The sequence below is a fragment of the Cyprinodon tularosa genome, unplaced genomic scaffold, assembly GCF_016077235.1.
Source record: "Cyprinodon tularosa strain WSP-4 unplaced genomic scaffold, ASM1607723v1 ctg437, whole genome shotgun sequence".
NCBI lineage: Eukaryota > Metazoa > Chordata > Actinopteri > Cyprinodontiformes > Cyprinodontidae > Cyprinodon > Cyprinodon tularosa.
In genome coordinates, this window is record NW_024039160.1 from 456,475 (window position 1) to 469,940 (window position 13,466).

Consider the following 13,466-nt stretch of genomic DNA (forward strand, 5'->3'; position numbering starts at 1 on the left):
ACTCACAGCGACATTGTACTCCCAGTTCATCCTCCAGAAGTCGATGACTGTGTTTGGGAGGGGACCCTGAGTGGCTATATAGGCTTTGGGGCCATCAACACCCTGAACAGACAGAGAATGAAAGAAAAAATTTTAATTCAGACAATTAATGATCTTAAACCAAATCCAACAATATGTTTAAGAGCAAAGAAAAACAATAAAGGATTTTTACCTTAATAAAGTTGGCATTGATGTAATCTGTGTCTTGATTGGTTGTTTTAAAACTCAACTTTACTCTAGTGTGGTCAACTGTGGGGGAGGAAAAATGAATATAGTTTAAAAGATATATTTATTTCAAAAGATTGAATAACAGTAAGAGAAGAAGAGGAAAAAAGGGCAGAACTGGTGGGGTTTTACCCCTTGCTCACACTGGCTCCGGTGCAGTTACCGAGCCGACGGAGACCGCAACTCCCGCACACCCCCTCTCACACCGCCCTTTTGACTACGGTGCGGTGCGGCTCTGCGGCTCCGGCAACAGGTCCGGAGATTTAACAGAAGTTCACTTGAGTTCACGTAACTTCACGCGATAACACGGCCCAAATAAAGGATTTTTGCGAGAGCTTGTTGCGGAGGGCTCCGGCACGCCGCAAGGATAGCTTTCTTGCGGAATTTTCTGCAGCGCCGGAGTGTCTCGGTAACCGCAGCCGGACAGCTCAGCAGCCGGTGAGAGAGGTTTAAGTCTTTTTAATGACTTGGAATCCTTGCGGCGCCGCACACACCGCACCGCAACGGTAAGACCGGAGTCTGTGTGAGCCTGGGGTTAGGCACAGCTTCAGAGAAAAAAACAAAAACTCATTGCTATGTACAGCAGAAGGCAGCATCTGTGTGATTGCGTGCGTGTCGGCGTCCGTTATGGATGAACCAGTTCTTTCTTTGCCTTATCAGCTCATTCACTAAAAGCTTTAATGAATGGATGGGGAGAAAGGAGAGCGTAAAGGAGGATAAACATTAAGGAAAAAGTAGGACAGACATTGGGTCATATAAGCTTCCCTGCGGTTGTTAAGTAGAGAAACAAGCTAAAACATCTCATGCCTTTTAAAAGACCCCCATTTATTTAGTAAACGAAACAAACAGCACATTTCTCTTAAAAGTCTACAATTCATCCTTAAAATTCTTGCACTCATACCAACTCAACCTTTATTTCATCCTGGGTGCTAATATTATCTTTGATGAAATGTGGATTTGTCTAGTCAGGCAGTGACCTTTAAAGCTGAGCTGATGGATGCACGAAATTTTAAAGCTGCAGCACTTACAGAACACAAGGTTACAGAGAGATTAGATTGTGAAAGCAATGCAGCAGATGGAAACTCTGTGCATTATTTTAATGGTCTGTAATGCCTGCCTCATCTCCACACACAGCAAGATGAATGCCTCAACTATAAATGAGAAAGAAAATGTAGATTCAAGGGAGTTGTTGGAGGTAAACCACGACTTACATGGAAGTATGTCTTTGTATCTGTTCTTCTTCACGTTCTCTTCCTTCTCTCCTACGTTTGTTGGGTAGATCTTCTCTGTTCGGTACTTTGTTGATAACCGACGCAACCGCTAAAATAAACCACACAGAGGGAGTTGGATAAAGAAGAAAATATTAGTAAGTAATGGGCAACAATTCTGCTTTCAACTTGAAAGATGACATGGCAAATAATATTTTAAACCACACAGGATTAACACCAAAGCTACACATGCATTCAGAGGTTTACACATAGTCACCACAGGCATGAAGGTCAATAGTTTGGGGCTCTTAATGATACGTTTCAGCAGCGTGGGATTAAAAAGAAAATTAAATTCATAAGTTTGAAGTTAGGGTGGATTTTCTTTAATCCACGCTGGATTAAAATTGGACAAGAGCATAACTCAAAAAAAAAAAAATCAGAGTGGAAGTTACACCACCAGTAAATCCAATGTGGACCAAAAGGAAGCTGTGAAAAAAAAAAAAACTCTGCTCTGATGTTGGCAAAGATTTAAAGTCATCTAAAAAACAACAGACAGAATCTAACATTTTAAGGAATCAGGGTAAGGCGTTAGAACCACCATCCCAACTGGTAAGTATGGTAGTGGCAGCAGCATGCTAAGGTGCTGCTTTGGTACCAACTCCTGGACAATCTGTGGTGCAATGTGACGAAGGTGGATGGATCCAAACATGATGTCCTAGATGTGCTCGATCAGATTCAGGTCTGGGGAGGAGCAGGCCTATTCTAGCCACATGTGGTCTAATTTGTTCTGCATTAGGAGGAACCCAGAGCCAACCACACCAGAATGTGGTCTCACAATTGGTCTGAGGAGCTCATCTTGGTACCTAATGGCAGTCATACTACCTCTGGCAAGCACATGAAGGGCTGTTTGGCCGCCCCACACCATTACTGACCCACTGCCAAACCGGTCATGCTGAAGGATGTTGGAAGCAGCAGATCGCTCCACATGGTGTCTCCACACACTGTCGCGTGTGTTCAGTGTGAACCTTGCTTTCATTTGTAAAGCACTAGGCACCAGTGGTGAATGTGGCAATCCTGGTGTTCAATGAGTGTGAAAGCACCAACATTCAAAAATCAGCCAGAAAGCACTTTGAGAAGTGGTCTGTGGTCCCCAGCTGCAGACGCACTATTTTACTGAGCATTTCTAGCTAATTGTCAAATAATTTCCAACTTTTCAATGTGAAATTGATTGTCAATCAGCGTTGCTTCCTAATTAGACAGTTTGATTTCACAGAAGTTTGATTTAATTGAAGTTATATTATGTTGTTTACGTGTTCCCTTTTTTTATTTGAGCAGTATATATTAGGAAGTTGGCCGACAGAGCTGACCTTGAGCGGCAGCTGTAATTAAACATATTTGTTCTCCTTCAATGTGGCAGTCAAGAAAAAAAGTGGCTTTTAATGTTTTATTTTATTTTAACAAACAGTGCATGGGAGAACCATAACAGGATGGCACCTTATCATGATAATGGCGGTTAAAAGGCTCGTCACACACTGCTGTTCGACAAAATCCTATCCTTCAATCAGCATCTGTCATGTTTGTCTGATTTTATTCACAAACCCATATGCAACCATCAGTGTTCAATAGGGTAAAAGTGTTGTGATTGTGCAAAATGCATTACTGACTTGGGGCTCAAATAAGAAATATATTCTCCTTATACATGTGGCTGAATTTAAAGGGAAATACTGTAACCATGTTTTCTAATAACATGAGACTTATTATGTTTTGTGCCAAGTTTATTTGTGCTTATAAAATATTTATCCTGTGATAAATAAACACATTTACAGGTCAGAAATCAAAGAAATCTACAACAGGATTAACTTGTGATACAAGCCAGAGAGAAGCCTGTTTATCAGCATCGACATCAGAGAACAGAACCAGCCTCCTGCGGTGCTTTTTCAGAGCCAAGAACGAATGTTTCTGTCTGGTTAAACCACCGTTAGGATGAACACGATAAAAACCATTGTTCTGCATATCTAACTCATAGAAATCTTCCCTGCACGCATGAATATAAGAGTGCATTCTTCAGCTCAGGCATTGCTATTAATACCCCAACATCGCTGCTTCACAAACACACACCCTTTCCTCTTAGTGTGACAGTGCATAAAGTTCAGCACAGCCAAATCTAATATAGGCTGACACTGATGAAGACACATTCGGTTAATGGGAAGAGAACAATTACAGTCTCTCAGCTGACAGCAGGGCAAAGCTTAGCTCGGCCTCCTCACACACGCACAGGCCAACAATAGAGGATTTTCAGGGCAGCGAGGATGAGAAAATGTCATTATTTCTGAACGATCAAGCCCTGCACACAGGATTTCTTATCCTGTTCACAGACATCTGCAGTTTTCATGTGATGTGATTTTGGGCTCTGTTGAAATCAAGGTCACCTACATTAGACAGGCACTGCGTTTAAGAATGTTGTTGGCACAAAAGCTGCAAAATATGAGTTACATATTCAATGGAGGTTGGTTATCAAAAACTCAGCCTTCTGATTTTGTTTAATCAAGAGCTCATTTTCTTTTACAGAGAACGTAATGTGGATTTCTCCTGAAAATCAGAGAATTTGACACATAATCCACCACGAAGAACCACCGCTCTGGGGGGCCGTTTCTATTTGAAGCTTATGTTTTGGTAAATTCTCTATCCAGATAAGATAAAAGCTGTTTCCTACAAAAAGAAATCGGCTCCTGGTTCCTCACAGCCTGCTGAATTTAACCTAGAATTTTAAAGTTGTTTCCATCTCCACCATCAGTTTTAGCCTGAATATAGCGAAGCAACTACCATCATTATGCAAGTGTAAAAAGTACAGCAAACCAACAGCCGTTCCATCCTGGAAACATTATTTATTCTGGCACAACCTTCTGTGTGCATATTTCAGTAAGTCATTCTGAATTTTTATAAGTCAAACTGGAACTATACTAAAAAAACAGTATAAAGCCTAGCTTACAGCTTTGTTGCTTTTTCTTGCACCTCATAAATTAATTTAAAAAAAAAACAACAACAGGGTTTTACTCCAACTGCATCACAAATAAATTTAGCATTTGAACTTCAGCCTGCACAACTGATACTGTAAGTTCAGTCAGTCAACATGTGCGATTTGGAGGTGTGTGCACTTTAATGCCTTATAAGGCCAAAGCAACCAAAGGAAACTGTCAAAGCATCTTAGATTTCAGTGATTTCAGGTATATTTATTATGTTTTGGTGGAATCATTTCCAGTTTGAAAGGGGTATTGGACAAAAAGGGGATGCATACAGTTTTGAAGAATTATGCATTAACTTACAACCAAAACCTTAGGCGCTATTTTTATTACTAAGCCTATGGTAATCCATCCCCACAATCATACATTTTAACATTAAGTAAGGTATTTACAGAATTTGGTACATCATGAAATCCTAACAGTAAAACTTTTAGAGAAATCCAACTTCTAAACTTTGAGAAGCAACAAAGAAATCCTGCTAAACTCACATAACCTCCATGTAATGTCATTCTCTGGGGTCCTTTTCTATTCTCTCAGTACTTCCATTTCTTTGTGAAACATTAACGCGTATCTGCATATGTTCTTGCCTGTATCTCTCCTCCCCTTCATTGCTTACTGAGTCTGAGAAAGTTGGCGTGGGCGTTCAGGCTTCTGAAGCCTCGTGTGAAAAATGGCCCCACCTCTGCTCACTGGCCCTGGGCTGCAGGCTTTCCTCCCATTACAGACGCGGACATGTACTGCGAATTTTGATTTCCTGAATATCCCCAAATCTCTAAAGACCTACCTCCTTTCATTTTTTTTCTTCTGTAACTTCTGGACTAATTTATGTTTCTTCTTTTGAAAAATGTCCTAAGCTTGCAGTAAGCTGCTGAAACTCAGAAAAAGTTAACACCAGCAGCACAGAAGTGCCCTAAAAACATGATGATCATTGTAAACCACAACAAAGAGATAATCAGGAACTGAGGGAGAGGAGCAAAGGAAAAGAGGAGTTGGAGGTACGTGCAGTGAACGTGGGCGGCGGCACAGCTGTGCGTGAGTGTTCATTTATGTCAGAGTGTGGGGTAAATAGCATTACAGCTTCTCTGGTCTCATGTGAATTACATTTGCAACAGAGGTCTGCTTCTGTGCTGGGCTACAGCCCGACAACATGCACAAATACACAGAAATAGCCAAAGAAAAAAGAAAAACTTCCCTTTGCAAAAACATTTTACCTAATTTACAGAACGTGGGGAAAGAAACACAATTTCCTCATTACAAAAGTAAACGGGAGCACATTCTGGCACTTAGATGACAGCTTAGTTTGGCTGAGGACCACAAAGGTTAATCTGCCAACACAAACTATATCACCTGTACTTAAAGCGTGTTTTTGGAGATTAGAGGTGGTAAATAATTTAATCACAATAACAGAGCTAATAGCCAGAGAACCGGGGGGTTTAAAACTTGACTGATTGAACTCTTACCCCTTCACCATAGCTACGCAGCTACTTCCTGTTAGATGCCAAACATATTTGAGTGAAGGAAACTCAAAGTTAATCAAAGCTATTACTAAATCAGTAAGTTACAAAATAAGCCTTAAAGCTGCATTTTCCATCCCCCATGTATCTTTCCATAGATTTTCTTAACTATTATCTTTGTGAAAGGAGGCCTCTTCATAACCCTGCTATTAACAAGATAAAAAAAATGCCAATAAAAACTATCACCGTAGTTTTTATCCAGTTGTTCAGGTTAAAGCATTCAACAAGGTTGTGCAAACATTTGTGCGATTTAATAAAAACAAGCTGGATTCTGTCCACCTAAACAGGAGGAAATCATTTTTCATTGATTTTATTCATTTTATTTATTTTTGTAGGTTGTATTTGTTTTATACGATGGTATGCGAGCACAAGATAGAAAATGCCTTTCTGTTTTTACAACTCCCATTCCTCCGAAATGTCTACATAAGTACTTATACTTCCTTAGATACAAAAGAACGTGCAAAGCACTAAAACAGATGGAAAGGAAAGGGGGCATTTTCTAAGAGATGGAGAGCTGTTATAAAACAGCATGGGTTAAAAAACATTTGGGATGATATTTCAAAAACAAGAGGAAAAACAGTGCTAACAAACAGAGCAGATATATTTGTAATGCCTTTTATCATTTAGCATTTCTTATTGCCATGCAGTTGAAAAACGGCATCAAGTCAATTTTTTTTTCTGGATATTGTTCTAGTTTTGTTACACACTCCAAAACACTTACATCTAGAGTGTGTTTAAAATGATAGAAAAAAAAAAAAGAGGCAACGATCATTTATGCTATCAAGACTTCATTCTACTTTGATTAGTTGTTAATTTTTCCACATTCAATGATAGAACAGTCTATGACAAATAATCATCAGTGGAGTGATCCAAAACTGAAGGAGAACATTAACATGGATAAACCTGAAAATAAAATTATATTATTTTTCATTTAGAAAAATATAATAACTAATAGTCTTTATCATTTAACAACACAATTATGCACGTCCCTGCATTGTTAAAGACCACAAAACCATGATTTGAGTGTAACGATTGGATACTTAGACAAGGTACTGTGTTTATAAATAATTAAGGGACAAAACAAAAAAATTAACTATATATATATATATATATATATATATATATATATATATATATATATATATATATATATATATATATATATATATATATATATATATATATATATATATATATATATATATATATATATATATATATATATATATATATATATATATATATATATATATATAGGGGTTACCCATATTCACCTATAGATATTAAAGGAGAAGTTCGGTTTTTTACACTAAGCCCATTTTCTGTAGTGTCCAGGATGAAATCGAATGATTGACACCAAAAGTTTGACAATTGCTCCTGTCTCTGCTTTTTGGCTCATTTAGAATCCCCCCCTGGCTGCTTTAGAATGGCTTCCATTGTGCATGTCCGATAATGTCCTTAAAACAACCTTAAACGTTCTTTTTTTAAATATGCTACTCACCGGGTCGTCAGCGCTGTTCAATGACGTTCCAAAAAAAGTTTCGTGAAGAAAAAACGTTCCTGTAGTGTTTTATTTAGCATTTTGTAAATCCCATTGAGTTCTGTTGGAATAGTCAATATTCCCCTGCCACCGGAAACGGAAATGGGGCCTGTTTACACAGTTGTAGTCTTTTCGCTTCACTCTGTGTACTCCGACGTCGAGAATCAAGAATCCACCTTTCGTATTCCATTTTCAGAGTTTTTTAAAGTGTTTAACAGAGACGTTAGCACCTCGACGTCGGAGTACACAGAGTGAAGCGAAAAGACTACAACTGTGTAAACAGGCCCCATTTCCGTTTCCGGTGGCAGCGGAATATTGACTATTCCAACAGAACTCAATGGGATTTACAAAATGCTAAATAAAACACTACAGGAACGTTTTTTCTTCACGAAACTTTTTTTGGAACGTCATTGAACAGCGCTGACGACCCGGGTGAGTAGCATATTTAAAAAAAGAACGTTTAAGGTTGTTTTAAGGACATTATCGGACATGCACAATGGAAGCCATTCTAAAGCAGCCAGGGGTTGATTCTAAATGAGCCAAAAAGCAGAGACAGGAGCAATTGTCAAAATTTTGGTGTCCATCATTCGATTTCATCCTGGACACTACAGAAAATGGGCTTAAAGTGTAAAAAACCGAACTTCTCCTTTAACTATGCGTCTCTCTCTACCTTTTCTTCCTCTTCTGTTTTCCACTTCCTGTCAGTCAGTGAAGTTACTAACATAACTGACTCAGTCCGTTTCCTGTGAACTCACAGGGTGGAGCTCACCAGGGGCTCATACCAACTTCAAAGACCCCCTTCCGGGTGTTTCCCAGTCATACTTGTTAAGAGAAATGCTTTTAGACAATGAATGGGAATGACGTGACTCATGGATGCCCGCACAGTTACTGGGTTAAATGGAAGAAAGGATTGTAAGAGGAACAAGCTAGATGAAACTGCAGGATTTTGTTATTGGATCTAACCTATTTTCTGCTCTCTAAATAAGCCATCATTTATGTACCTCCCTCACACATTGAATAATTCACACACACAGATACTCATTCTGTTTCTGGAGTCCAATGCGGAGCAATGACTGAAAACATGCTCTCCCTGCTGAGGTGGTGGGAAAAAGGTTTTTGACTGTGGCAAGGAGGTAAGCTTGGTAAGGGTGGGTGGAAGAAAGGCTTTACCAACGGTCACCTTCCATGCACACAGGCGCACACAAGCTAAAATAGGTCAGCCTTACAATGCTCTCTGAAAAATCTATCTACATGCTGCAAAAGCATGCGCAGAGAGAGATGCCCTGCTATGGTACCATGACTATAAGAGTCAGTTTCCTCCTGCTCCTTCCAGACTCAGTCACCATGGGTGTTCTTTTCTTTTCATTCACCTGGGCTGCGCTTACATCCAAGATTGGCCAGAAATTAGAAAAATACATCCTAAAGAGACAAGTTTTTCAGAGTTTGTTGAATATTTGGTAGTTAAAAATGAGGAGTAGGGGTGTCTCAGACTGTGTTTCTGTTATCTAGAAAGACCACCAAAAGCTGCTATGGGGAGATTTTTACACAGAATAAAAAAAAAAAAAAAAAAAACACAAAAATTGTTAAGGTTAGGCTTGGCATGTGTCAACCTGTTTAAAAGAGTTACGATTACCAAACCACAAATATGTTCCATTACAACCTTACTACAGCTTTGTAATGACTGAAAAACTTGAAATCTCAGGCCCCGTCCACACGAAGCCGAACCCTGGCCTAAACTCACAAATTTTTCACCAAACCAGCCTCTCATCCATACGAAGCTGGCGTTTCGGGGGTCTGTAAACGATCTTTTTTTTATTCAGCCTTCAGAGTGGGAAGATTTTGAAACGCCGTTTTCGCGTTGCCATCTTTAAGCTCTAACCGCATTTTTTTTCTTACACGCATGCGTCATAGCGTCGCCTCTAAACATGCATGCGCGACACAGTATCACAACAACAATGGCGCCGTATTGTGTTGAATGGTTGCTGCTCATGCTACTCACCCTGCTGTCGGGCTTACAACAGAATCTTCTTCTTCTGGAATATCTCCAGGAAGAACAGAGCAATATCGACGACATAGTTCAGCACCTGAATTTGACTGAACCACGAAAATGGACCCGCAGGGCAACCATGTATAAATATTAGTGCGCATGCCCAACATTTCGTCGCCTATTTTTGCTTTGGCACCACAGCGCCACTTACAGGCCTGGCATACATTTTGCAGCGTTTTCATGCATTCGTGTGGACGATCACATTTATTTTACGTCTCCGTCTTTACGACAAACGTTCTGGAAAATATTAGCGTTTCGTGTTCGTTTTGACTTCGTGTGGACGGGGCCTCAGTGAGTAAATCTTTCCTAAGATATGTGCATTTCATCTGGAATTGAGCAGGCAAGTGAAATAGTTTGGAATAACACAACAGCAGTCTCTTATCTTATTTTAAGGGTAAAATGTTTATTCCATTACCAACTCAAATAAAGGGTATATTGTTCCTTTTTTTTAGATGTTATTTAGAGTGTTGTCTATGGCATAATTGTCTGATATGCAGAATAAAGTAGTAGTATACCCTTTGCTGTGCACTGCCAGTTAGTAAAGTTCTCTGCCTCTGAGGCTTTATAGACATCTTTTCATTTGAAACAAATACTCAGAATGAGAAGTAAAAAAGCAGCAATAACTTCATAAGCTTTAACATGGAACCAGAGGCTGGTTACAGCTTGAACACATTCTTCTTATTAACATGCGAAAGTTTTCTGGACTTGAATAGTTGAGAATTATGTTAGTTTTCTCTATATGTCCAGAAATTACGAACATATGAATTACCAAGAATGGCTTCTAGTTAAGCATTGTGATAGAGGGGAATTTCACAGCTTTTATCTAACGCTTCAACTTAAAAAAAAAATAATAGGATGTCACAGACACTTTGTCTCAACCAAGATTGTTGAAAGATCAGTTGGAAATGTGAGTCTTTATTTTGCTAACAATAAGAGGTCCTTGGTTACAAACTTTGTTATGAATCAAAGTCAAAATCTGACTCTGCCTTATGGAAATGTGACTTTTTCATGTTAAAAAGTGTTTGCCCGTTTTGTTCTTCAGTTAACACTGCAGTGTCAAGGAGCTTTTTTTAGTTCAAATAAGAATAGCCCACAAGGGTGTGCGTTGTACACAAAGTGCGCTTTTGGTCCTACTCACTGATTAAAGTCATTCATGGAAGGGTGCTAACATTTGCTAAGCTTGCTTTCACCACGACAATTCGGGACTCACATGCAGGCACTTGCTAAGTGTTGCTGCTTGTCTAACTTTTTTATCTATTAGCCCCTTTTCCAAAACCCTTTTGAAAGCCCAGGTAGCAGTTCTTTACTTATTTTACCTGGGTACATTTATTCTCCCAGGGCTTTGGTCCCACTACAGACCCACAACTTTCTAGCTTTCTCTAGGCTTGTTGACGGCAGGTGGTGTACAGCGGCAGTTCTTTATTTCTCAAGCGGTGCTTTAACCAATAAAAGGGAGCCCAGAAATGCTATTTCTGTACCTTACGTAGTAACAAAATAGTTTTTTTTTAACGTTTTTAAATAATAAAATAGACATGTGTAGTCAATTTATAAAGAAATAGCCTACTTTTAAATTTATGTCAAAGTGTCAGATCGCCAAGTCTTCAGGTTAGGCCGGTCTAAGCTTCCTACTCAGCTGGGATGTGGAGTGTCCCTCATGCTAAATGTGCTGGATAATGGGAAAACATGTAATTAGCTTTTATCTAAAACTGAATTAGCATTAATATAAAGACAATTTTAGAAGGACTGCATATGAAAAATATATCCAGGTACAGAGTTAAAAATGTCTTTATTAATCTGTTTATCACCAACATTTCTTACCACTATAGCTGCTAGCTTTGGGAGTTTGCCAGTAAAAAATAAAAAAACTCTTCCTATATCTGATGATTTGTGGGAATTCATTAGAAAGATCAGTACTGGGGTCTAAAACAGCATCTTAATTGTGTCAGAGTCAGAGTTGTGGTAACAAATACTGGTTTGCATTTCTTTTCATATCAGCCCAGGTGGATTTCATATTTTAATATTTCAGGGGAGTGGTTTCTATTAATTTCTCAGCTATTCAATCAAACTCTTCACAGTTTTTCATTACTCTGACTATAAAAATGAAAATCAAGAAGTGTGAAGTAATTCCAATATTTGTATTAGCTATTTGCAAGATAAGAGGGTGCATTTCTGAAACAAATTGTCTGAGTTCTTATACAAGTCTCTCAGTTTTTTTGTTTTTTTTTACCCCATTAATGCATTATTTGATTTTACTGCTGGGTGGTTCAGTTTGGATACATTAAACAAACACTAAGTTACTTGTCAACATTCATAAAATATCTTCATAACTTTTGCGATTTTACATTGTCTTGCAACTAGTATAATGACACCTCTATCATGGAGCGAGGGGGTCTGTATCGCACTAAGGAACTTTGAGGGCGGTGGCAGTAACCCTGCCACACAAAACAACTACAAATGTGCAGACTGCTTTATGGCACACGTTATTTCGCCCTCTGCCTATTCGTTATAAAGATGGAAGTCCATGCAACTAAACTTCTAAGAAAGTGGATATTTGTGCAAATTCTGCAGGGCTGATATTCAGGCAGTGCAGCACCTTCCTGCTGGGGCCTATACGTGAGTTTAAAGTGAAATGATCAAAAAAACAGTTGAGGAATGGGGGGCCGGTAGTACGGGAATACAGTGCAAAACAAAAGTTAAATGCGTCTTATTTTCAACATTGTCATATGACATTGTTTCATCACAGTTAGCTAATGTAGTTCAATCAAACCGCAGGCGACAGGGAGATCAGAATTTTGCGTTGCTATGGTCTTACAGTGCTGGCAAAACGATACCGCTTTTGTCCACTAGGGGAGCCAAAATTGACCGAAACTGAAAGTTATTTAGAACTACTTTAAATAAATTTAATTAAAAAAACTTTTTTTCTAAAAATTTTTGATCCTCAAGCAATGTTTGGTGGTTTATTCTGTTCTCTGGTTGGTTGAAGAGTAAAGGATTGTTCACCTCCCTGCCCTAAAGACACCATGACCTCCCAGGTTTAAATGTCTCCATGCTTCAACGCAGCTGGATCTTAGATTGGATTGAAAAGAACTGGAGGTGAAATTCACTGGCCTGAGTGGGTATCACGAGTCCTTCAAACAGAGCTAAGAAAACATTATGGAAAACCAATCCAAAACAGTATTTATTGTTTTTTTACAGTATTTTATTGTTTATCTTTATTTATTTATTTATTTGTTTATCTTAAATTTAATCACCATTATGTCATTGTTATATATTTTTTCTAAGGTCCAAATTTGTGTGACCATTTTTTTCCTATAATCTTCTTCATGCTATAGACACCAGAATTTCCCCATTGTGGGACAATAAAAGGATTTTCTATTCTAAAAACATGGATCCTCCACCCTGATAACCAACATGAGTCAGCAGTCTGGACTTTGATAGCTGGAGATCTTAGCAAAGATAACTTCAAACAGATTGCACCAGTTACCAAAGGGGTAAACACACTCCCAAACATGAACACAATTCATGACAGGGATGCCATTTCCATTTAGTGACAACTGGCCAATATAGGTCAGTAGAGCATAGACGGCATCCACACACAGACACATGCTTGCTCTGGCTTTAGCAGCTTGGCATTCAGTGACATAAAGCAGAATGTGATTTCCTTTTTATCAGCCACCAGGCTTCCTGTCCTGTCTGTCCCTCTTTCGTTTATTTTTTTTATCTTACCAATATACCACAACCACTACACACAAATAGAGTTATGTAAAGACTCACAGTGGGGTCTATGTTGCTATAAACTGATAGTTGGGGGAATAAAAAAAAAACTTTGATTAACAAATTTAACCACAAGGGCAACAAGTGAAGACTGAAGTC

The 13,466-nt window shown here is 38.7% G+C and overlaps 1 protein-coding gene across 3 annotated transcripts in view; it reads right to left on the bottom strand.

Moving 5' to 3' along the window:
• Window positions 1-13,466, bottom strand: part of ptpn12 (protein tyrosine phosphatase non-receptor type 12) — a 56,194-nt gene that overhangs the window by 29,978 nt on the left and 12,750 nt on the right. For all 3 annotated transcript variants that reach the window (XM_038299825.1, XM_038299826.1, XM_038299827.1), the window contains exons 2-4: window positions 1,476-1,584; window positions 212-288; window positions 7-102 (exon numbers count right to left, since the gene is read on the bottom strand). In XM_038299825.1, the coding sequence (XP_038155753.1) occupies window positions 7-102; window positions 212-288; window positions 1,476-1,584 (282 nt within the window). The remainder of the gene's footprint in view (window positions 1-6; window positions 103-211; window positions 289-1,475; window positions 1,585-13,466) is intronic.